At 40.2% G+C, this 26,525-nt stretch overlaps 1 protein-coding gene across 2 annotated transcripts in view; it reads right to left on the minus strand.

Annotated features, from left to right (window-relative positions):
- Nucleotides 1-26,525, minus strand: part of LOC142074787 (protein mono-ADP-ribosyltransferase PARP8-like) — a 204,335-nt gene that overhangs the window by 14,740 nt on the left and 163,070 nt on the right. The window contains exons 15-17 of one of the 2 annotated variants that reach the window (XM_075135664.1): nt 6,966-7,058; nt 2,815-2,940; nt 1,216-1,281 (exon numbers count right to left, since the gene is read on the minus strand). In XM_075135664.1, the coding sequence (XP_074991765.1) occupies nt 1,216-1,281; nt 2,815-2,940; nt 6,966-7,058 (285 nt within the window). The remainder of the gene's footprint in view (nt 1-1,215; nt 1,282-2,814; nt 2,941-6,965; nt 7,059-26,525) is intronic. The other variant, XM_075135663.1, reaches the window with a different exon arrangement.

Genomic DNA, 26,525 nt, shown 5'->3' on the forward strand with positions numbered 1-26,525 from the left:
AAATCACAGTTTTACTGACATTTAGCGTTGTACAGTTATAAATGTGTTTTGAAAACAAGAAGAATTAATATAGCAATTATTTTCCCTGGAATAAAATAATAAGCATCAAAATGAGTACATTATAGCAAACATTGGTGATCTCAGGGACAACAGCAGAAGATGTCTATTTATGTTTGGCTCTTGGAATAAGAAATTGGACTGGAACTTCACAAAATTAAGTCTCTCAAAATACCCCAAGATAATCCACTCCAATTTGTTAACTGTTTTATGGTATAAACTGGTAAAGTAAAATACCGTATCAGTTTATAATCCCTTTGAAAACCTTTCTTGATTTCAATCACAGTGCAAAGGCATCCCTTTAAAACTCTTCAGTCCAAGAATTATTTTAACATCAAAAAAATGCAAAATCGTGGTTATTTTTCTTTTTAAAAGACATTGTATTAGGTAACAGAAATACCTGATTTTTTAAATTTTTACAAGAGGTTACATTAAGTAACAAAAATATCTGAATTTTAATTTTCAATGTATTTTACTGCTCTCTATACACATCATTCTTCATTCCAGAATCCCAAAGTACTTTATGAATATATACAGAATAAGATTTATAAACTCTTGTGAGGATACATTTATATAACAGTTGGAAAAGCAAGGTACATGGGAGAGGTTTCAATAATCACATATAATCAGCTGGGCTGTTTAGGAAAGGAAGTGTAACAATAAACATAAGTACAGCTATCAGATTCTGTCCCACTGTGAATATTGAGAAATTGTATGGTAGTAATCCCAAGAGACCCAACCTTCCAAGTCCCCAACCATACTTAGCTGATCAAGTGTTTTTTTATAATAGAAATAAAGCTATCATTCAGAACACCATCACAAAATCAATTTCTTTTGCTTTGGAAATAAAAGACCCAGTTTGACTTTGATATTTCCAGAAATGCAGCAGTTGGTGATCATCTTGTTACAATGTCCCATTTTGCTGTTGTTATCTCTTATTTAAACTTCAAAAGATCTGAGTTCTACTTCATCACTTTTATTTGACTGCCGTTATGGATACTCTAGGTTTTTTATTTTTAACACACATTTTAATATTATTACAGCTTTATAGGAAAGAGATGATACTATTGACTTCCCCACTCATCATAGGCAAGCAATAAAAACATCTTCCTAGTTCTAGAAATGGTGATTAAGTTATGTAAAGATTTTTAAACTCACCTGCGTCATCTCTCTAATAGAAGTGATACTATCCAATGCTTTCATGACTCGATCATAATTCTTCTTCTGATGTAGCATAAAATAAGCAAATAAATTAAAAGAATATTGGTCTTTGGCTCTACAAAAACCTGAATTCTTTGAGTGCGTATAAAACCAAAGTTAGGACGAATGTTCAGCAAACCAATCCTTTCAAACATTTCTAACCAATAGCTTCCTTCCACCTTACTCAGACTGTCTCATTCATAGTCCAGGAAAATTCCCTGGAAAAATATTATCATGATGGTTTTTCTTTGAATTTCACTGGAATCCCCAACACACAACAATGTGACTCACTTAAAAAATTAGGTCACTTTTTAAACAAATATTTGTAACTAAACACAGGCTCTGCCAGTTATTTGGACAATATGCTATTAAGTTAAATAATGCAGTGAACAAATAGATTTTAAATAAAATGCTAAATAAGCAGATGTGTTTACTTTGCTAACAGCTCTATAAGACTTCAGAGGTCCTTCAGTTGTCCCTCTGCCTCACCCTGACCCTTGTCTACCTTCTGACTGGGAACCGCTACCAGAGGGCCCCACCTTTTCTGAGCAGATGAGCTTAACAGTCCATGCTTCACCATCTCCACATGCCACGTCGCCTTCAGGAGCCTCATTGTTCCCCATCTTTGGGTCTTGCCAACTTCTGCCCATGGGCTTTCACCTTGCCCATGCTGGCAAGAAGCTGGGAGGAGGTTGTGCGCGCCCTGCCAGCCCAGGAGCTCTCTCCACTCCTCTTCTGGTATGACCCCTTTTCACATTCCCTCATCTGCTTCAAACCCCTGCCCTGCCTAGCCGCCAGACTAGCTGTCTCCTCATCAGCCCCTTTCCAAGCATCTCCTGGCAAGTCTTCCTTCCTGCACGCTACAGAACACACTCACCCCTTCCTCAGAGAAAGACCACTGCTAACTGGCCTTTGTTCAGAAAAAGTGAAATGCATCACAATGCAGGATGTCCAAAGTTCTCATTTATGCCCTTGAGGATGGCTCAAGTGAGCTGTAATAGTTCACGGCTTCCCTGAGAGGCAGCATTTGCAGCCTGAGGAGCAAGTAGTGCAAACAGAATTCTTTACTTCATAATTTGATGCTTGTACAAAACTCGACTGTTATGTCCAATATTTGATAAAATTAAGTTTAAGGACATAATTGTTTGCAAAGAGAAAATGAGATGACAGCAATAACCACTTTAAGAATAAAAAGATGGACTGGAAATCCCCCAGTCTACATGGTCTACACCTCCCAAAGGCCATCTTTCTCTTTGTGTCCAATGTGTACACTGAGAGAAAGACACTAAGAATATAAAATTTTGCACCTGGAATTTGTACCCTAAAAGAAGTTCTCGGCTTCAACATAACTTTGAATGCAACTTACAGTTTATTCACAAATACCTTCTCAGAGACAATTAAAAAAACTACAAAGTTCTGAAAATAGTCACACGCTTGTGCTATATTCTGGAGCTGTATCTCTTACAGTAAAGGAGACTCCTCCAGAAGAAGGCTTTGCTTTGAAATCTAACGCATGACTGAAACCAAGCTATGACATAATGAAAGATAACTACTTACCCTGGGATTAAAGGCCAGCATCTGAGGATCATTAGGATCAACTACAGAAGGATATGGCTCAAAAATGACAACTTTCCTAGGTGACTCTAACGCAGACCGACACATGGATACTAACAGATCAACCACCTAGGGATAAAGAAAAATATTTATTTAATATATGTACTTTCATATTGTATCATCCAGTCTGCTTTTTTTACACATTACAGTAATACCATATTTCATTGTTATCTATATCACCCAAACCATGTTATCCACAGGACATAGTTTAGGACTGAAATTTTTCCATTGACCTCAACAGGCTTTGGGTCCAGCCCTGGTACATTATTCCAGGTGCATAAGTAGGACCAGTATCTGGTCCTAAATGTATTATCACATCAAATACATTGCTTGCAGTCCTGCTTTCTCTTGTGTACACGTGCTAATTCCTGGATGAAATTAATTCTCTAGGGAAATGAAGTTGTCCTGGATTTGTGTATCTTTGTGTAGTAGATGCCAGTGAAAAATGTTGCTCAGGAAAGAGATTGTGAATCTGTACCACTGCCCGCTGTTCTCCTGAAGATTGTAATCATGGAAACACTAGCAAACATTGCTTCTGCTAAAGCCAGAACAGTGCAGTGATTTAACAGTCATTTGCATGGCTCACACTAGGAGATCCTTTTCCTTCCTTCCTGTTGTACAAAATTATGACATTGCTTTGAATATCTATGATTTCCAAGATTTCACCGTAAGATCATGCATGTAATGTGTACACAGGCATGTATTCACATATATGCACATAGGCACATATACAACTTAGCAACAGATTTCTGTATAATTGTTTCAAAATTTGTAACTCAGAGGTTAAAAATAGACTACAGCAATCACAAAACAGAGAGAATGCAGCTTTCTGGCAACTGTGAAACCCAAATCCAGCTCATAATGAAATCCAAAGTTGCTACATAAAAACGTAGCTGCAAATTAGCTCATTTCCCCCTGGTTTCTCTGTGTCTTCTGAAAACATTCCTGTGTGAAAACAGACTTTTCCATGAAAGAAAGGAAAAGCTGAGATGAGCCATACTTAGTAGGCATCCCTGGTTCCTCCCACAGTTCCACACGGATCAGATCTCATCTCACAGCTCAAGCTGTTCTAGAAGTTATTATATATCTGCCATTGTATCTGATCATTTGGAGTAAAAAAAATTGATGGTCCTTTAGAGAAGCAGAACGAAAATAAGAATCATGATGAAAGGGAAAAGGAACTGCGCTGCAGTGAGTCATACTGTTGCCATTCTCCTCCTCTGCTCCTTTAGCATGAATGGACAATTTTCTCCATCAGTTTAAAAATATTCTGTTAGCTCCAGTTACTAAATATCTCATATATATTGAAAAATGAAGTTATTTAAATAATGATTCCTTCCTCCATGGTGCTCTGATTTCTTTCCAGTTTATAATACCTACAAGTGTGATGAATGTTTCAAAATAGGGCATCCGCATTAGTATTTGCAAAGAAGACCAGGAGTCTGCATCCACAGCCAGGTCAAGCAACAGGCCTGCAATTGTGTAAATGTATTACCATGAAATTGAGCCTGAGTTCATACACCCTGCTTCTCAGAAGCACTTCTTAGCCTCCAGTTGCAAAACACTACTAGGGAAGAGTTGTTTGAGTCCCCAAACCTCTTAATACAATGACCCAAAGTTGTCTTGCTTTATGATTTGCACAATGGGACTTTGTCTTAAAATTGGCACAGTTCTTAGAACGCCATCCCAAAGCCCTCATTAAAAAAACCTGTTGACTCCTACATTGTTTCTTACCATGATACCAGCATATTGTTCTGACTTGGGGGAAAACATGCATAGATCAGGCTTAATTAAACCCCTGATTTCCCCTGAGAACATTGTTTTGAGCTGATGGAAGGCAGAGGAACTTAAACTGGGAGGTAAGTCTAATACAAACATTATAATACAAACTTGCGTATGCGTTCCTTGGTAATAGGAAGTGCTGTGGATATAGTAAATGTCCTTATAGCTGGGCCTGAATTTCTTAACAGTAGGTACTGAAGTACATAAGTTAGGATTTAAATATTTTCAAGGAGGACAAGATGACACTTGCTGATGACAATTCTCTCTTACGACATCAGTCTCTCAGACAGTGCCTCTCTCTCTCCAGAGACTCTCTACAGGGAGTCTGAACTATCAACAAATCAGACATTTAATTTTCAGGCATTTTGACTACGTGACTAAAATAAGGCAAGGTGAGTTCAGGCTTGAAAGTTTTAGAAAGTACAATCTCTTATTATTAAGAAGGAGCCATCAGAATATTGGGAGTGACAAAGTAGGGGTGTATACCTTAGGAAACTAGCTGAAAGCACAGCAGAAAGAACAGGATGTGATTTCTAATAATGGGAATCTATATTTAGGCTCTTTCACTGCACAAAATGATTTGGAGGAAGATTCATCTGACGAAATGTAGAGATTCACAATGCGAACACCTACCTCTTTCTAGTCAGCCTAGGCTCTCTTTATAATCAATGGAGAAAATAACTACTGTGCTGATAGTCTATGCTGTGATTCACACCATCCTAAACTAATGTAAAAAATAGCTCAGATGAATCAAACCCTAAAAGTGTTAAATTCTTTCTGCAAACAGGAATGGGAGCTCAACCAGATCAGATGTAGTGAGCTGGGTGCAATGCTGTCACTAGAGTGAGACTTAGCAAAATTTAGTCATCTAGGTCCAATGGGACAATCTACAAAACCTCTTATCTAACTCTTTTAAGTACTATTAAGGTTGTAATCACTTCAGTACTCTTCAGCAAAGCTCTGTAGATGTAGAGGTACTCTAGAGATCTAGAGCAAGCTCTGCATATGCCTGCAACAGTGATACCTACACAAAACACAGAGTGAGTGCTAATCAGGACCACTTCTCCTGCCAGCTGTATTTAAAAAGAGAAGTGAGAGCTACTTGTTTGTACCTAAATACCATGTAAGTGTCTACATTCAAAAAATAAAACTCTAGCTCCACAGAAACACATAGCTGAGGTCTTCAGAGGACTTCAGGCTGGGGAAGAGGTGGGGCTTCATCAGCACACCTCTCTACATTTCTTACAAGCTTGCACAGGTATCCCAATGTTTGGCATGCTAGATGTTGCAAATATAGCCATCTAACTGTCTTCAGACATCAGATGAGCTGATGTTCAGATCCCACAGTTATATACTCAAGTGAAGAAGCTGGTGTACACTGCTGCAAGTTTCTTCCTTTGAGGATGTGCCCATAGGTGGTATACAGGCACTTAGCCGAATAGTTTATTTCCAGTGGCTAGACTCACTAGTACTAGTTAAAGTTAACTGAACTGAACATTTGCTCTTCCAAAAACCATGTTGCTTACTACGTAAGTGCACAGTGAGTGACACATGTTTAGGAAATCAGAGATGAATGCACTTTTCCATAAGATGTGTAAATTTTTAACTTAAGATCTTAAAAAGATCTTAAACATAAGATCTTTTAATTTTTTAATTTACTGAAGTCCTGTAACTATTGTAATCTAAGGTTAAATGGTGATTTGGAAACATAGTTTAAAATACTTTGTTTTAAGGCACATACAAAATTATGAAAGAAAACAATGATATGGTTATAACTACATTAATAACTGAACTTAGAGTCAGGAAGCAAGCTTACATTAAATTTCTGATCCTTGAGAAAAGAGAAAAAAACCTATGTAGCAACATCAGTAAGGACTTTCCCACTGTTATTTAATGATCAAAACAACAGATGCTCAGTGGATAGCTGCATCCCAACACCATGAACAGGAAGTAGCTTATTAATTGCATGAGAGTAGTAATGGCTCATTAGGTGAAAATAAATGGGAATAATTTCCAAATGACAATGACTGCCTTTATTAACAACCTAGGTGACCCAATTGAATACAACAGAACAAGAAAACAGGGTTACTCTAATTACATGGAAGCAAAACAATGGAAGCACCTCATTAGTACTGTTTGAAAATGCCATGCATAAAACAGTGTATTTACAGCTATAAGAGTGGACAAATAAATAATACTTACCAAAGAGTACTCATATGGGGAATACAAGTCAAAATAAATACTAGAAGAGATTGAGAAGACTGAGTATACTATAGAAAATCAGACATGTAATAAGCATTAGATAATTCTACCTGAGCCCCAGTTGCAATTTCATCAGCAGCTTCGTTCATCACTCCTAATGTTTGGAAAGCAAATACACAGAGCTCCCGTTCACAAACAGTGGGCTACACAGAGAAAGTAAGTTAATTATATTTTTGTTCTAGTTTTGGGTTATTGGTTTTATCATGCAATACCTACAACAAAAACCAAACACATTTAATGTTAATTTTTTTCTTCAGATATTAACTGCAACATTAATTTCAAATTATGAATACATGTCAATTATTGAGGAAGATACATTAGAGAAGCATTTTAATAATCTGAAGAACAAGTGTTAAGAACTCTAAAACTCATAAGTATTCACAGAGGCTAAACTTAAAAGAAATCCAAACAGATTACAAAATCAAAATTACAGTCATAGTACCCAAATATCCTTAACACTGTCCTATCAGACTCTGAAAACTTCCTACATAATTAAAATTAATGGAGAACAAATCCAGAAACTAATGGGGGCACACCCCCTTCATAAATGAAGGTTTATTCTTCACAGATTGTTATTCTGCTGTTGAGAACACACATAAAAATATGATCCAGAAGACAAATTTCTTGAAGAAGCTACTTTTAATTTAATTTTTAACTAATTGTATTGGGTTTGCACGGCAAGGTTTTGGTAGCAGGGGGGCTACAGGGGTGGCTTCTGTGAGAAGATGCCAGAAGCTTCCCCCATGTCCGATAGAGACGGTGCCAGCCGGCTCCAAGATGGACCCGCTGCTGGCCAAAGTTGAGCCAATCAGCGATGGTGGTAGCGCCTCTGTGATAACATATTTAAGAAGGGGAAAAAACTGCACAACAGCAGCTGGAAGAGAGAGGACTGAGAATATGTGAGAGAAACAACTCTGCAGACACCAAGGTCAGTGAAGAAGGAGGGGGAGGAGGTGCTCCAGGTGCCGGAGCAGAGATTCCCCTGCAGCCCATGGTGAAGACCATGGTGAAGACCATGGTAAAGCAGGTTGTCCCCCTGCAGCCCGTGGAGGTTAATGGTGGAGCAGATATCCACCTGCAGCCCATGGAGGACCCCACGCCAGAGCAGGTGGATGTGCCTGAAGGAGGCTGTGACCCCGTGGAGAGCCTGCGCTGGAGCAGGCTCCTGGCAGGACCTGTGGACCCATGGAGAGGAGCCCATGCTGGAGCAGGTTTTCTGGCAGGACTTGTGACCCCATGGGGGACCCACGCTGGAGCAGTCTTCCTGAAGGACTGCACCCTGTGGAAAGGACTCATGCTGGAGCAGTTCATGAAGAACTGCAGCCCCTGGGAAGGACCCATGTTGGAGAAGTTCATGGAGGACTGTCTCCCATGGGAGGGACCCCACACTGCAGCAGGGGAAGAGTGAGGAAGGAGTGGCAGAGACAATGTGTGATGAACTGACTGCAACCCCCATTCCCTATCCCCCTGCGCCGCTCGGGGGGAGGAGGTAGAGAAAATCGGGAGTGAAGTTGAGCCCAGGAAGAAGGGAGGGTTGGGGGGAAGGTGTTTTAAGATTTGGTTTTATTTCTCATTATCCTACTCTGATTTTGATTGGTAATAAATTAAACTAATTTCCCCGAGTCAAGTCTGTTTTGCCCGTGATGGTAATTGGTCAGTGATCTCCCCATCTTTATCTCAACCCATGAGCCTTTTGTCATATTTTATCTCCCCTGTCCAGTTGAGGAGGGGGAGGGATAGAGCGGCTTGGTGGGCACCTGGCATCCAGCCAAGGTCAACCCACCACACTAATTTAACAATTTATTTGTAAACTTTAAGAAAATGCATTATATTTTTATAGAATAAGCACTGTATTTGGGAAGGCCACATGTTACTTTATAAATAAAGGCACTTGCACCCTTTTTTCAGATATTAAAAAAAATCAAAAAAACCTTGCTATTGAACCATTTTTTTGCCTATCTTTTTGAAAAATTTAACTCACAATTGCTATCACAATGATCAAATAAAACAACGTAATTAAACTTCTGTATATTGAGTGAGAATTGAGTGTTCTGCCTTCATAAAGCAAACAAAGCAGAAACAAAAAAGAACTCAGCTTTAAGTAAAGAGAATAGGCATATCTTCATAAGCTTCCTAATTGGTTACATCCCTTACAGCAACTCCACGCTTATTTACTGAAAGATAATTAGCAGCTCAAGTAATGAATCACACAAAGTGAATTGTTATAAGCATTCAAAATGAACAAACAATTGAAAGAAATAAAAGAAAGAAACATAAATTAAAACCTTCCTTAAAATTGACCCCAATAAACATAACTTTTTATTACAATGTTGAAAATAATAAAAAAAATTTTTTGGATACTATTTGTTTGAATCCATATTATTAAATCCTAACTCACTGAAACTTAAAATGATCTTTGGTAGGCACTACTGAACTTTTATAACTAAAAATTCTGAGTCTAGCTACCACAATTATCACTAAAGCATTCGTAGCGATACGCTTTGAAGTTCAAGCCAATGTCTCTAGGAAGCACTTGCAGAAATGAAAAAATTTATTGAGCACACAAAGAAAACATAAAATTTAGTTGAATTCCATTTCAGGCAATAGCTTTGTCAGTAATAAGCATACTGCTGTATTTGTAGTCACTTGTTTCATATGCATTTGTTGGGTTTCAAATATTCTAGACTTCAATAAACATCTGAAATCTACTGCATTGACATATTCTCACATCAGTTGCTTTACAAGAGCTATCATCTTTCAAGTCTAATAGAGTAATTTGATTTATTTTATCTGCTATGTTACATTGTATTAGGCAGCATACAAAGCCTAACATGATCCAATTCACTGTGCCATGGCACACTAGAGAAAAAGTATTTATTATTGTCATTATTCTTAGGTTTTCCACATTCAGAAGGTGGTTAAATCACTTGCTTAGTTGGGGAAGTATGGTGGCACTACCACCTTGACTATCATAATCAACAGTATACACAGACTCCCTTTTATTCCAGAGCAAGGGATTGCTCTGGAATAGCAGAGCAATCTAAGTTTAGCCATGCTTGCCATGAAGAAAAGCGTTAAGAAAATACTTATTGTTGTCATTTTGTTTATAACCTCAACAAAGTAAGTTACCCTGAGACTTAAAGATGGCAAATGGAACACAGGATTTGTCATCTTTGCTCTTTTTTTTTTTCCTTCCTGTGTTATGATCCCAGAAATGTCTGAGTATCTGGAAGAGGGAAGTTAGGAAAATGGTCATTGTACTTATGTTTGACATTTGAAAGGCTTTTTTTCTGACAGGTGGACACTGGGGCTAAGATCTTAAGGCTGGAGAACTGTAAGTATGAGGAGAAGCAAGACAGCAAAATTTGAGCTCTGAAGAGGAACAGACATTACTGTTAGGGTCTATACAATTCTTTTGATTTTATGCATTTGATGAACCTTTATGTCCACTGAATATTTTTTAGAATAAAGACTTCACAAGACAATGCTGATAAAATAACATTTTAAACAATGGAAAGAGTGATGGATCACTACATTTCCAAGTTGCTCACAACCTAGTATCTATTTCAATATTCAGACAATACATGTACAGAAAATACCTTGAAATTGAACACAAAATCATTCAAGAGCTCCCAAAACATTCACTAGAACCTCACATTTTAGTAAGCACGATATAATATACAATAAACGATGTGATAATAAAACCAGAGGAACTGCTTTGCTATCTTTGTCTACCTCCTTCAAAACACAAGAAAAAACAACTTTTCCCAGTAACGGGAATGGGTTTCACCAAACCCATTTCTATTTGAGAAACAACATATACTTCAGGAAGCTACATAGTTTTGCTGCACAAAATTCTAGTAAAGAATAAACACCATTTCCAGATTATTTTCTCCAATTTTTAAACTTGCTGTTAAAAAATTTAAGGTATCTCTAGTCTGAATTTGTCTCCCTTGACTCACTACATCTTTAAAGCATTTCTATGGTAGATTCTGTCTAATTTCAGAAATCATTAAATCCCTGTTTGAAGTGGCATTGGTTAAAGAAAAAACACAAAAAGAACTACACAAAAAATTGAACTCTATACAATGTCTGCATTCTACATACTCTCTTCAACTAAAAGCTGGAGCAAATACATAGTTTTGCATTAGATGAAAACATCTGGGCTCTGCCAGTCTAATGGGGAAAATAACCCAAACCCAGACACTTCAATAGCCTGCCTTCATATATCCACCCTGGATGCCTTTTTACTCGAACTCCAGCCATTTTAAGAGCACTTTTGGATCTTGTTTCTGACATTTGTCCCAATTTAACCAAATCAGAAGCTTTTAACTTAAATTTCCCACAAGTGTTAGTAGAGTCTTCCAAGACATGTTGGTATGGCCATTTCACTGTCCTCTACTCCAGTCATTAGTTAGGTTCAAGCATTTAAACTCATCTCTTTCCCTTCAAAATGAAAAGATTGGCTTACAATTAAGAAGCAAACATTTGGAGGGCTTTTGTTTGTCACACGATGGTGACACATCTATTCAGTGTCACATTTCCATATTTTGGTTTTGTCCGCAACCGTGCATGCTAGAACCAATGAAAACATATGAAAACAAAGTTAATAAATCAATTCTAGAAGACAGAGCTTAAAGAAAATCACAAGCTTTATGGTAAAACTGGGATTCAAGGCCACTCTTACACTGCTGCTAGTGTTTTGCATACTGCCAGTGTGTTTCCCTTTATGGCATCCACTTGTCTCTTTTCTTATTACAGGATGTGAGCCCTTGGGACAGGAACAGTCTTGTTTTGACTTCATATCATAAATATGAGAAATGCCCCTACCCACAGTAAACAAACAAGAACAACAACAGTAACACATTTATAAATGCTAAGTTGTTCCAATGTCATTTCTGGATACTCTTATTTTGGTTCAAGTCCACATACTATTCAGCAAGCTGAACTAAGAACTTTCGTGTACGTACATGAAAGTATAGACATGTTCTTACCGATGTGGATCAATATCCACAAAGGTACACAATAGCCAACTTCTATTAGATTACTAGTTCCATTGTTTTCAAAGGGAAAATACATGACTAAATAGGTTTTACACACTTAAGTATATGTTTCCGAATGTGAACCTCATCTTAGGTGCACGCAGAATTTTACAGATTACAACCATCACCTAGAAGACACGCAGAGCTGACTAGCTGGGCAACTTTGTTCCCCACTACCTGAAGAGGGCAGCTGTAACTCCTCTTCAACAGCAGCAGCCAGTGGTCTCACATATACTTTATTTTTAACTTGAAAGGAGAAAATTAACATAAAGCCATTGGCTTCCACAAAACTATTAGCTAAGTGAAGATCATTGGTGCTGAAAGACTATTTAGAAGGATAATTATTCCAGTGGGGAAAAGCCAGAAGAAAATAAGAGCTGGACAGTTAACCTGAGACCGCAAATGCTCGGAAGCAGAAGGCACTGACAGAAGCAGAAAGCATTTTTTGAGCAGAGTAAGGTTTTTGGAGTTTTCCTTTAGCCACCCCCATTCTTTGCATGCTCAGTAGCACCCACCCAACTGCTGCTGTGACAAAAAAGGGCTCAATCAGAATTTCCGCATGCGACAATGCAAGTGTCACTTCTTACAGCAGTGACTGTGAATGGCAGACAGGCAAACCACCTAGCTACTATGACATATTCTGGTTCCTGGACTCATGCATTACTTACTTAAAATATTTTCCAGACATTCTTTCAATTCGAAAAAGTTTAAACTTTCATAGCCGATATTGATCTATCTTGCTACTTTCTAATGTGTGCTGCAGCTGTGCTCGGAAGAGCAATGTGACACCCTCTCCTGTATCCTGAGGGATGTCACACAGACACTAATGAGGCTGCAACATGACTGACACACCTAAAAACTCTTGATCTAAACGGAGAAGCTCAGGGAAGGCTCATAGCCTGACTTACAGCAAATGTAACAAATGGTAAAGGTGAAACTATTAGCGACCATCTCACTTCTCCTAATGAAAGCAACAGGCAGTGAAGATTAAACATATCTTCAAAACCCTGTTCTGTTTCCTACTTTCAACCATGGTAATTGTCAGTTTTTCCATAGGAGAAACTTCTCTCTTTCTGTTCATTACACTCACTAGAAGGATGAGGATATAACACAGCAGCAATAATATTGAAAATGTGGATAGACAGATACAGAGAGAAAGAGAAAGAAAAAGAGAGAAAAAGAAAGAAAGAGAGAGAAAGAAAAAGAGAGAGAGAAAGAGAGTGGGAAAGTAAGTGAGAGAGAGGGAGGGAGAGAGGAAAGGAGTCTGGTAGGTAAAGGTTTCTTTTGCAAGGGAGCTTTCAAGTTTTTGAGGTTTATTTCACAGTTTGTGTCAGTTATGGATTTTTTAGATAAATGTCTGTCTTAGCTATATTTGTAAGAAAAGGCAAAATAAGATTGGATGCCAATTCTCTACCACCTGAGTCCGTATTACCTAAAGGATCAATTATATTTGGACCAATAAGGATAACATTACCACATCTGAAACAGAATCCAGAGCTGTAGGAAAGGCTCTCTTCTGGCTGTCTCATAGCTTACATCTGTTAGTCACGCTTTTAGATGAATTAACAAATGCTACAGAAACCTCAGTTGTATCTACAGATCTGACATACGAGGTAAAAACGGTACCTGGAAGGCAGGCACTAATGAGGCGTTTGTATAATTTCTACCAGTGCTACTTAAACGTCATATGTAAAATTCTCATTCTCTGTAAGAGGACTAGAGCAAAGAACATTTATGAGTTTAAGACTTTTACATTTCCTATAGTATAACACAAGGGGCAATTCAATTCAAAATTGATAAAATAAAAAGTTTTAGGTAATGTGTATCTTGGAACACACTCCCACAGAATTACAAGATAAAGATTTAAGAGTTGAAAGTGTATGATTTGTGTACTTAAATCACTACTGAAACCATCCAGAATTACCATTTACTGTAACATAAGGTTCATCAAGCTTCAGAGTTTAAGCAATTTTTAATTATTAATGATCAAGATTATTTTGAAAGGCAAGTTAAATGCACATCTGCCTACTCTGCCATGGTTTATACTTCCAAGTGAAGCATCTGGCACTAGCTCATAGTGGATTTAAAAACCTCTGATTTATTAAAATTAAAATTCAGCTTTGTATTTTAATAACTTTTATTGACAAGTTTTTGTTTTATACTATAATACATATATTGAAATAAACTTATTCAAAATTAAATATTTTATGATAGCATTGTATACTATGGCCTAAACTTACACAGATTTAGGAATTGCTTTAAAACTAGATAATTACCAAGAAGTACACCTGTGTCCTGAATTTTCAAATGAAGTCAAACTACTGACTCAAGTTCTATATGGGTATACACACTGCCAGAGAGCAGGAATAATTTATTTAATAACCTGTCTCACTATAAATCTGTAAGATAAGCTCTCTGAACAATCTCACAATATTCATGTGATACGTGGAACACACTGCTGAAAGATGTGGGAGATACCACTTGTTCTGTTTGGTTTTATTTTGGCTGAGCCAGATTTTATTTTCTGCTTTTCGTTTTTTTCTGCATTCTTGGACAGCTTAGACACTTTTAAAAAATTCTTTTTAGTTGCTAGATACATAAATAGATGGCAAATAAGCATTATGGAGTGCTAGCTGGGCAAGGCAAGCTTTGGTAAGTTCTTGGCAACAGGAGAAGCTATACTGCAGCCATTTTACTCTCTCAGTAAACAATAAAGTGATTGAAGTCCATTCTGCTAAAGTACTGATTGCAACTGGAGAGGCTTTTTTTCATAAAAAGAGATAAAACCAGGTTATATTGTGGACTAAGGATAAGAAGGATCATGGCGTTATCCCACAAGAATCTTGGAATTCCACAAGCATCTTGGCTAAACTCCAGTCTGGCTAAATATATTTGTATACCTACACTTTTCTCCATAGTTCAATGATGTTTATTCTACTCCAAAAACCTCCCACCCCTAAGTGGTGTATTGTTTCTGGAACATCATTGCTACTGTGTTTCAGTGGTGGCTAAGAAACTTATATTCAAAGGACAGAGAAATCCAAGACCTATTCAAGTCAACAGGAACTCACTGAGGCCAAGATTTCACCCATAATGAATAAATCATAACTGAGCAGTTTGGGATGAAAAACATTCTAAAAATGTAAGGTTATTAATATAAGTACACATATACCAGAATTACCAGATTGTACTTATTTTTACAGTGAAATGCAAACAACAGGTATTTCAAATATTGTTTTACACTATTTTACCATTCATATTTTATGGGAAAAACTTTAAACAGCAGAGATGAACAAATTTCAAGGAACTAGCTCCAATATTTAGTTTTGCTAAGTTTTTTTACTATTTCCTGCTTTGTTCTAAAGAGGCCTCAGTCTGAAACACCAGTTCAACCGGGGGTGCTGGTTGACAGCCGGCTGAACATGAGCCGGCAGTGTGCCCAGGTGGCCAAGAAGGCCAACGGCATCCTGGCCTGTATCAGAAATAGTGTGGCCAGCAGGAGTAGGGAGGTGATCGTGCCCCTGTACTCGGCACTGGTGAGGCCGCACCTCGAATACTGTGTTCAGTTTTGGGCCCCTCACTACAAGAAGGACATGGAGGTGCTGGAGCGTGTCCAGAGGAGGGCAATGAAGCTGGTGAAGGGCCTGGAGCACAAGCCTCATGAGGAGCGGCTGAGGGAACTGGGGTTGTTTAGCCTGGAGAAGAGGAGGCTGAGGGGAGACCTCATTGCGCTCTACAACTACCTGGAAGGAGGTTGTAGCGAGGTGGGGGTTGGTCTCTTCTGCCAAGTAACTAGCGATAGGACGAGAGGAAATGGCCTCAAGTTGCGCCAAGGGAGGTTTAGATTGGACATTAGGAAAAATTTCTTTACTGAAAGAGTGGTCAAGCCTTGGAACAGGCTGCCCAGGGAAGTGGTAGAGTCACCATCCCTGGAAGTATTTAAAAGACGTGTAGATGAGGCACTTAGGGACATGGTTTAGTGGGCATGGTGGTGTTGGGTTGATGGATGGACTCAATGATCTTAGAGGTCTTTTCCAACCTTAATGATTCTATGATTCTATGATTCTAACACAAGATGGCACTCTAAAGAGACTTCTTGACTGCAAGAAAAATTATTGATACCCAGAGGGTTTTTTTTATCATCTTATTGAATACATTTCAAGAATTTTTTGTCCTATATAATTGTCTCACAGGTCTTTAAAATCCATTCAATGTTGCTGTTTTACCAATGGCTTTAGTATTTGTAAATGAGGAATTCGGGAAGGCATACAGACAGTAAGATAGTCATTAGCTACGCATCTTAAATTATACTATGTAAAAGCTGTATAAGATCGCAGAATTACAGAATGATTGAGGTTGGAAGGGACCTCCAGAGGTCATCTGGTCCAACACCCCTGCTCAAGCAGGCTCACCTGGAGCCAGTTGCCCAGGACCATGTCCAAATGTCTTCTGAATATCTCCATGGATGGAGACTCCACAACCTCCCTGGGCAACTTGTTCCCATACTCAATCACCCTCAGAAAAGGTGAAAAAGGTGGGGAAGTGTTTCCTGATGTTCAGATGGAACCTCCTGTGTTTCAGTTTGTGCCCATTGTCTTTGGTCCTGTCACTGGGCATCACTGAAAAGAGCCCGGCTCCATCCTCTTTGCACCCTCCCTACATTAATAAGATCCTGCCTGAGCCTTCTCTTCTCCAGGCTACACAGTCCCAGCTCTCTCAGCTTTTCCTCCTATGTGAGATGCTCCAGTCCCTTAATCATCTTAGTGGCCCTTTGCTGGACTCTATCCAGCATGTCCATGTCTCTCTTGTACTAGGGAGCCCAGAACTGGACACAATACTGCAGGTGTGGCCTCACCAGTGCTGGGTAGAGGGGAAGGATCACCTCCCTCCACCTGCTGGCAATTTTATTATCTAATGCAGCCCAGGATACCATTAATCTTCCTTGCCACAAGGGCACATTGCTGACTCATGTTCAACTTGGTGTCCACCAGGACCCCCAGGGCCTTTTCTGCAAAGCTGCTTTCCAGCTGTGTGGCCTCCATCATATATTGGTGCCTGGGGTTGTTCTTCCCTAGGTGCAGGACTTTGCACTTCTCCTTGTTGAACTGCATGAGGTTCCTGTCAGCCCATTTCTCCAGCCTGTCGAGGTCCCTCTGAATGGCAGCACAACCCTCTGGAGTATCACCCACTTCTCCCAGTTTTGCGTCATATGCAAACTTGCTAAGGGTACACTCTGCTCCATCATCCAGATAATTAATGAAGGTGTTAAACAGGACTGGACCCAGTATTGACCCCTGGGGTACACCACTAGTTACTGGCCTCCAACTAGACTTTGTGCCGCTGATCACCACCCTCTGAGGCCAACCGTCCAGCCAGTTTTCAATCCACCTCACTGTTTGCTCATCCAGTCCATGCATCAACAGCTTGTCTATGAGGATCTTATGAAAGACAGTGTCAAAGGCCTTACTGAAGTCCAGATAGACAATATCCACTGCTCTCCCCTCATCTACCAGGCTAGTCATTTCATCATAGAAGTTTATCGAGTTGGTCAAGCATGACTTCCCCTTGGTGAAGCCATGCTGACTATGTTAATGTTAATCATAATCAACGTTAATCCTCAAAGTGTTATTGTCCTGTGTATAGCCCTTGCCCAGAACTGGGTTAAAAAAACCAGTTAATAAGAAATCAGAATGATGAAGCTAGTGAGTGGGTGTTTGATTGGAGGAGATCAAGATGTATATGTTTTCATTTAAGAACACTATGGTGATAGATAGTTTAGTTTGTTGTGGATTCTATATTGCTCGCTTCTGTAATTTTAAACAATGAAGATTTGTTGCTTAGAAGTTAGATAACTAACAGGTGTGTGTTTGTAATTGTGTGGAGTAGTAATTAATTATAATCTGTGTGTTTTAGAGGTAGTGATAATTAATTTTAGCTATGGAAACTATAAACAAACGTGGTCCAAGCATTGCTCAGGGACAAATTGCGACCCTATAAGGAAAGGATGAAATAAGTTCATGAAGAGTTCACTACCCTGCCGACCACCAGAGACCACCCGAGACCCTCAAGGAGACCCTAAAGACTTTAGTGCGCATGTGTTTAAGATGATGTAATATTATAATTAATTCTCGGAAATGTAATGAATATGTAAAAGAGAAATTTAAAAATATGTATGAGAAGCATGGCTATAAACAGAAAGGTGACTAGACCAGGTGTGCTTGATTTGTGGCAAGTCCACCGAGCACCCAGGCCTGAATAAAACAATATCTCTCCTGAGCGTGTGGAATTGGTTACTTGCACGCCGGGCACGAATCCGCATTTCGGACAACAACTACTCCTGATGATTTTCTTGTCCTTAATGTGCCTGGAAATGGTTTCCAGGCTTAGCTGTTCCATCACCTTCCCAGGGATCAAGGTGAGGGTGACCAGTGTGTAGTTCCCTGGGTCCTCCTTCTTGCCCTTCTTGAAGATAGGAGTGACATTTGCTTTCCTCCAGTCTTCAAATATGATAATATATTTTTATTATACTTATTTTAATCAGATCCTTAAATATAATAACCACTTTTATTAATGACTCATGATTTCATTATATTTAAATGTTTGTAATAAAAGTACTGTTATCACATGCTGAATTCCTAAAACAAGATATGTCTCTACTAATATAGCAGCAAAACTGTTGCATTATTAAAATGCAACGTAATCCATCCTTAGAATATTATTACCAGCTCTAGAGTAACAGGAAGAATTTCAAATGGCATTAAAAAAATGTTAATAGCCTTTTAATATAGAACCAAATAATGTTGAAGTTTCTTTAGTACGTGTCCCGGTTCCGGCTGGGACAGAGTTAACTTTCTTCACAGTAGCTGGGGTAGTTCTGTGGTTTGGGTTTGGTATGAGAGGAGCGTTGATGGCCCATTGATGCTATGGTTGTTGCTGGGTAGTGCTTGCAACAGGAGGGGGGAGCACAGCCGGGGTGGTGGACCCAGCAGGCCAATGGGGTATTCTATACCATGTGACATCATGCTCAGTATAAAAACTAGGGGTGGGGGGGGGGCTCGCCTCCGATTCGTGACACGCGGTCGGCAGTCGGTGAGCAGTTGCATTGTGCATCGCCTCCTTTGTGTATTCTGTTATTGTTGTTGTTCTCTGTTATTATTACTGTTCTACTTTGTTTTATTTCAATTATTAAACTGTTTTTATCTCAACCCGGGAGTTTTCCTACTTGTGCCCTCCCAATTCTCTCCCCCATCCCACTGGAGGTGGTGGGTGAGCGAGCGGCTGCGTGGGGTTTATTTGCTGGCTGGGGTTAAACCATGACAGTCCTTTTTGGCACCCAACGTGGGGCAGCGAAGGGTTGAGATAACAACAGATTAATTAGAGCATATTAAGGAATTTATATCTGGTAACATATTAATTTGTTCTGCACCATGCTCTAGTATTTGCTGTGCCTCTTAAAGATTGGAGTTGGGTTTTGTAGTCTGCTGTGCTCTGCCGTGATTAATGATGTTTTGCCTGGGAGATTTGTTACTAAAACGCTGGCATTGGGGGTTATTTGGTATTTGGGATTTGTAATGAAGCCATTACTGTATTTTGGGTACCACCTCATGGAGACCATTAGCAATTATACCTTTTCCTCTGAGAGATTTTTTATGGAGGAAATAGAGAATGGCACCCTCACTACCTTCCTCTATGATGTCATCTCCTTTGTTAAAATAACTTCTCAGTACCTTGAACATCCCTGGGTAGTTAAGATACATCTGTTGGTGCTCCTTGGGAATATTGTTTTGGTTTTATCCAAGGTTAGTAAGCAATTTAAGAATGTCATCCAGAGATCTGCCCCAAGGCTGGATAGTTATGAGTGGCAGGGCGAGTGGGATAGCATGGGCAAATGCCTAGGACGGTGGGCACCCCCAGTGTTTTGGAACTTCACCCCTGAACAAGTGCAGAATCCTAAAAAATTAGTAGGATATTTGGAAAAAGTATGCTCTCAATCTGGCCATTCTAGGGAGACACAAAGCACTGCAATGTGCTGGGGCCTGGCCCACGCCTACCGAGCCCTGTTCAACACCACTCAGAACCCCCAAGGGGAAGGAAACGTCTCTGCAGCTGATGACAAAGCAACAGGCCCTGTGGCTCCCCCACCCCCCACGGCAAGCACAGCGGCTACCCCACCCCCCACGGAAGGCACGGCAGCTACTCTGCCCCCTGCAACAGGGAACCAACCCATGCCGGTATCAGGCGCCCCTATACAAAAAAGAAAATGCACAAGAAAATCAGCTCGTTTAGTAAGGGATGAAGATGAACCAGGGCCATCACGAGAACAGGAGGAGGAGGAGGCAGAACCCATAAATGAGATGGTAACCACCTGATCCCTATCCCTGAGTGAGCTGCGAGATATGCGAAAAGACTTCAGCCGTTGTCCAGGTGAGCACATTGTCACCTGGCTGTTCGGATGCTGGGATAACGGGGCCAGTAGCCTGGAATTAGAGGGTAGGGAAGCCAAGCAGCTGGGTTCCCTTTCTAGGGAAGGGGGCATTGACAAAGCGATTGGACAAGGGGCACAAGTCCCCAGCCTCTGGAGGCGACTCCTGTCCTGGTTTCGGCTGGGATAGGGTTAAATTTCTTCCTAGTGCTGTGTTTTGGATTTAGTATGAGAAGAATTTTGATAACACACTGATGTTTTCAGTTGTTGCTAAGTGCCCTCCTAGTCCAAGGACAGCTCCCATGCTTACTGACTGAGCTAGGTACACAAGATGGGAGGGAACATAACCAGGACAGCCAGCCCAGCTGGCCAATGGGGTATTCCATACCATGTGATGTCATGCTCAGTATATGAATGGTAGGCGTGATCCAGGAAGCACCGATCGCTACTTGGTTATCGGTCAGCACAGGTGGTGAGCAATTGCATTGTGCATCACTCATTTTGTATATTCTATCATTATTATTATTATTATTTTCCCTTTTTCTGTTCTGTTAAACTGTCTTTATCTCAACCCACAAGCTTTTCTCACTCTTACCCTTCTGATTCTCTCCCCGTCCCACTGGAGGGGGAGTGAGTGAGCAGCTGCATGGTATTTGGCTACCTGCCAGGTTAAACCACGACAGTCCTTTTGGGCGCCCAATGTGGGGCTCGAAGGGTTGAGATAACGATAGATCTGACCAAAGTGTGTTAAGGCAAAATTGTTATAAGCATCCATTATATTGATTGGTCACAATGTTGATGTATTGGCTCTCAAAGTTGTGGGGCTGGCTCTCAATGTTGGGTCATGTAATACCTTGCCTGCAGTATATGTTCCCTTTTGTGCTGTTTATCATTATTCGGAACTGGGCCAAGATTGTCATTTTGCTGCTGTTTTATGAGGTGATAAAATCATTGGTCGTAAGTCTAATCTGGTATCTGTACTCGGCACTGCCATCATCTCTGTACCTCGGGAACCACCTCTTAGAAACTATTAGTAATTGCACTTTTTTCTCCTCGGAGAATGAATTTAAGGGGGAGACAGGATGGGACACTTTCTCCCACTTGTTCATCTTCCCTTCCATATCGTCAGAAACTCCTTTTTCTATCCTCTTCATGAAGATGTCCACAATATTCCCTGAGAATTTTGAATATCCTTGGGATGTTCAAACAAGCATGTTCATATTGCTATGTCTCCTGAATGTGGTTCAGGCCTTGTTTAGGGTTAAACAACTATTCAGGAATACTGTCCAGAGATCAACCCTCAGGAACAAGAAAAGAGGGAGGGGAAATGGCAGTGCCTCGTCGGGGTGGGGGGAGCGGCGGGTCCCGGGGGCGGCGGGCAGCGGGAGATCAACCCCGGCAACAGACACGGTGGCTACTTCAACCCCCACGACAACCCCTGTGGCTACTCAAACCCCGGCAACAGTCACCGTAGCTTCTCCAACCCCTGCGACAGGCACTGCAGCCACTCAAGCTCCGGCAACAGGCACTACAGTTACTCCAACCCCCATGACAAGCACTGCAGCTACCCAAACCCCAGCAACAGGCACTACAGCTGAACCAGAGGACCAACCCTTGCTGGTATCCGTTGCCCCTGTACAGAAGAGGAAATCTTGGAAGCGGAGGTCAGGTCATTTAGAAAGGGATGATGGAAGAGCAGGGCCATCACGAGGAGAGGAGGAGGAAGAGGAAGAACTCATAAACGAGACGGAAACCACCGGATCCCTATCCCTGAGTGAGCTGCGAGATATGCGGAAAGATTTCAGCCATCATCCAGGCGAGCATATTGTTACCTGGCTGCTCCGATGCTGGGATAATGGGGCCAGTAGCCTGGAATTAGAGGGGAAGGAAGCCAAACAGCTGGGATCCCTTGCTAGGGAAGGAGGCATTGACAAAGCAATTGGAAAAGGGACACAGGCCCTCAGCCTCTGGAGGCGACTGCTGTCAGGCGTGAAGGAAAGGTATCCCTTCAAGGAAGATGTTATATATCGCCCAGGCAAATGGACCACTATGGAGAGAGCTATCCAGTACCTGAGAGAACTAGGCGTGCTGGAGGTGGTTTATAGTGACCTGGACAATGACCAAACGCCCAAAGATCCAGATGAAGTCCAGTGCACGCGACCCTGGAACCGAGTGCCCCAGGGGTGGAAACACAGCCCTACCATTTGCCATGGACTGATCCACACCGCACTGGAACAGGATGAGGCTCCAGAACACCTGCAGTACATTGATGACATCATTGTATGGGGCAACACAGCAGAAGATGTTTTTGAGAAAGGGGAGAGAATAATTCAAATCTTCCCCGCTGCGTGGGGTTTATTTGCTGGCTGGGGTTAAACCACGACAGTACGTTATTATATCTGCTTTGCAAAATACATTTTTTAGCTAGATGAACCAAATTATATGGTTGGGAAGGACCTTTGGAGGTCCGTTAGTCCTTTTATTCTCTCATACAGGACTAGCTTTATCTAAACTTTATCTAAAATTTTTGATAAAGCTAAAATTAGCTTTCTCTAATGCTTTATCAAGCACTGGAACAGGTTGACCAGAGAGGTTGTGGAGTCTCCACCCCTGGAGATATTAAAAAGCCAGTGAAAGGCAGTGGATGAAACAAGCTCCAGTTTCAGGGGCTTTTCACTAGAGACACCTGCCCCATGGGAGAATATCTCAGTACTTCAGAATGGGCTTTGTGGAGGTTAAAATTTCCTAAGTTTAGTCTAATATGTTAGTTTGACAGAAATCAGGATAATCTATTTTAACAACACATATGTGAATGAGATACCAACTGTTTGAAAATGTCAGAAAAAAGCATTTCAAAATATGTTTTTGAAACAGTTCAAATCTAGCCATTAATTACAAACAAATATTAGTCCATGTCTCACTCATCTAAACAACTTCTCTTTTGAGAACAAATTCAAAGACAGTAACACAAGGCACTGTCTAACGATTCAAATGAGTAGACTCTTACTGTTTTCATTAGGTTTACCAGGTCTGCCTTCTCCATCTTGCCTCAGCATAAAACCTATGTCTCACCTTGTACTTCCCACTGTTTTTCAAAGCTGAGCAAAGAGCTCATGAGAACTTCAGAAGAGACTCATGACAGAGCTCCTGAGAACTGTGCAGCACAGGTCGCCTTGCGGGAAGATGCAGCCTCTTTCTCTGTGATTCTTTACATGAGAAAAAGGAGCGTTTTGGATATAAAGGCTGCAGTCCCAACGCTTGCTAATGATTTCAAAGCTGTTTCTTAATCCGTTTATGAAAAGTGAAATATGTAGGATTCTGATCACCGTTAGGAATAACTGCATGAAATAGTATGGCCTATGCTATTCAAGAGGTTAAATAATACTTTTTCTTCTTAGGATCCATGTATTCATTGAATTTTTCCTGTGCTTTGCAGAAAGACTGCAAATCATGCCATGCAGTGATTTCAGGGAATTTGCAGTTTTCGGTGGCATTCTATATAAGTGTGTATCTCTAAACATCCAATTTAGCTTTTATAACTTTGAGTGCACTGTAAATAATCATTAGATATCACTGTGTCTTGAAATAAATACTAAAGAAACATGCTGTGATGAGAAATTACATTCATCCTCATCTCATACGGGAAAGGTGTGAATACCTACAGGAAAGCATCGCCTACTTTACTGGCTTTTTTAAAAAGGGGATGAAATGAAGTAATGGACCATAGACCTTTATAAAGAAGAGTGTTACAGCTTCATAATGCATTATAGTACTTTTCTAAGACTCCTTTCATTCCAGAGAACCTTTATCCTTCCCCTTCACAGTAATACAGCTGCAGTTCCTTGTGAAAGCATTAGGTTTGTGTCCTGGTTCCGGCTGGGACAGAGTTAACTTTCTTCCCAGTAGCTTGGGGGGTGTGCTGTGTTTCGGGTTTGGTATGAGAGAAGCATTGATGGCCCATTGATGCTTTGGTTGTTGCTGGGTGGTGCTTGCACCGGGGACTTTTTGTTTCTCTTTTTGGCCTCCCATGCCCTGCCAAGTGCAGGGGAAGCTGTGTGTGTGGGGAGCATAGCTGGGGTTGTTGACCCAGCTGGCCAATGGGGTATTCTATACCATGTGACATCATGCTCAGTATAAAAACCAGGGGTGTGGGGGGGCTCGCCCCCCGTTCGTGACACGCGGTCGGCGGTCAGTGAGCAGTTGCATTGTGCATTGCCTGCTTTGTGTATTCTGCTATTGTTGTTGTTATCATTGTTATTATTACTGTTCTACTTCGTTTTATTTCAATTATTAAACTGTTTTTATCTCAACCTGGGAGTTTTCCTACTTGTGCCCTCCCGATTCTCTCCCCCATCCCACCGGAGGTGGGGGGTGAGCGAGCGGCTGCGTGGGGTTTATTTGCTGGCTGGGGTTAAACCACGACAGTTTGTGAGTGTTTTGAAGTTACCCCATCTACATAATGTGTTTTTATCTACACACGCACTTGTAAAGTACACACAGGGACTGTATCTGTAATTCCGGTCTTCTGTATTTCAGGGAACTTTTGGAGCTCAAAAGAAAACTCTTTGTCCTGAAAGATCCATACTTTGTTCTGTAAAGAAATTCCCAAGAGAAATCTAAGAATTTTGTCTTTATTCGTCTTCAGTAAGTCATTAAGAGAGCCTCTTTATTTACCCTTAATAAGTGACTAAGATAGCCTAACAACATCCAAAGATTCCTGTGTACAACAGGATCCCTGAACCAGCAGGCAACATTTCATTGCAGGGGGGTTGGACTAGATGACCTTTAAAGGTCCCTTCCAACCCAAACTATTCTATGATTCTATGATTTGCATGATTAGATTAGTACCATGGGCTCCAGAGAAAGACAGGCGTCCAAGAGCATAAAGCCAAACGTATACAATTGTGTTATGCAGCTGTTCTGCAACAGACATCTTCCATACAATCATGTCAATGTGGATCTAGTGTCTAAATTAAGCTATAGAAAAAAAAGACACATCTTGTTGTCATCAAGTTGCTCTTATCTTATGGGAAAGAAGATATCAAGATTTTAAGAAAGCAAAGTAAATTGAAATAGATATTAAAAACAGACCACACAATACTGAGAAGAAAGCTTGTGCTGAGAGAGCCTGATTTAAAGATACTGTATAACTAAGATAAAAACATAGCCTGTAGAGCAAATCTGCAGAAAGGAAAAACTTTATCTCACAGTTTCACTTGCTATCTTCAGCAGTCCTGAGGATGAGACATCAGAATTATGCAAGTCATTAATAACCAGCACAAAAAATTACACCCAGGTATGGGAGTTTACAGTATTAAAAGAGTGTAATTATTGTGTGATGGTGATTGTTGAATTTTTTAAACTGCATTTCAAGACAATTAATTAAACTACACTATAGTTCAGGAAAGGTGTCAGGCTGACATACTGGAGGATTACAAAATCAAATTCCTTACTGGCATCAATGAGTATGGCTTCTTTGCAATTGCATAAAACTCCATTAAATACCAGAAAAGCAAACCTAAATACATTCAAAAAGAACTTCTCAAGCAATAACTTTTCTATGCTTTTATAAATTCATATGCTTTCTTTGTTGTTGAAAAAAAGGTCCAGAAGGTAGAAGGGAAACTCATCATTAAGGATACACACACCCAGACATGACCCTGTGCGCATCTGTGTGGAGGAGCTATTCTTTAAAGGAAGAGACTGTTGAACCATCCAGAACTATTTAGTCTGTGGCATCTCTTGTGATACAACCAACTACAGATAGAGTCTAAGTAATGTCTTTGAGATATGGATATCTGTAGAAAATGGGATCAAGACACAGAATCTAAAAATATAAGCAGACCATAGCAAGGTTCTAATCATTATGAAATCTGATGAAGTTACTGTGGTATCAAAACTATGAACACTCTAAAGCTCTTTATGAAGGCTAGGGATACTACATATGGGATCCATTAAGTGACACAAGGCTAGATCGCATGTAGCCTTACCTTAAATGAAAGCCCCCTGCATTCTGCTTAATAAAGTACTGTATTTCTGAGATCTGCTGTTGCAGCAGTATTAAACATAAAGCGCTCTTTCAGTTGGGTCATTCTTTATTCCCTTTACATACATTATATATATGTATGTATGTGTATGTGTGTGTG

Source organism: Calonectris borealis, chromosome W (assembly GCF_964195595.1).
Source record: "Calonectris borealis chromosome W, bCalBor7.hap1.2, whole genome shotgun sequence".
NCBI classification, from domain to species: Eukaryota; Metazoa; Chordata; class Aves; order Procellariiformes; family Procellariidae; genus Calonectris; species Calonectris borealis.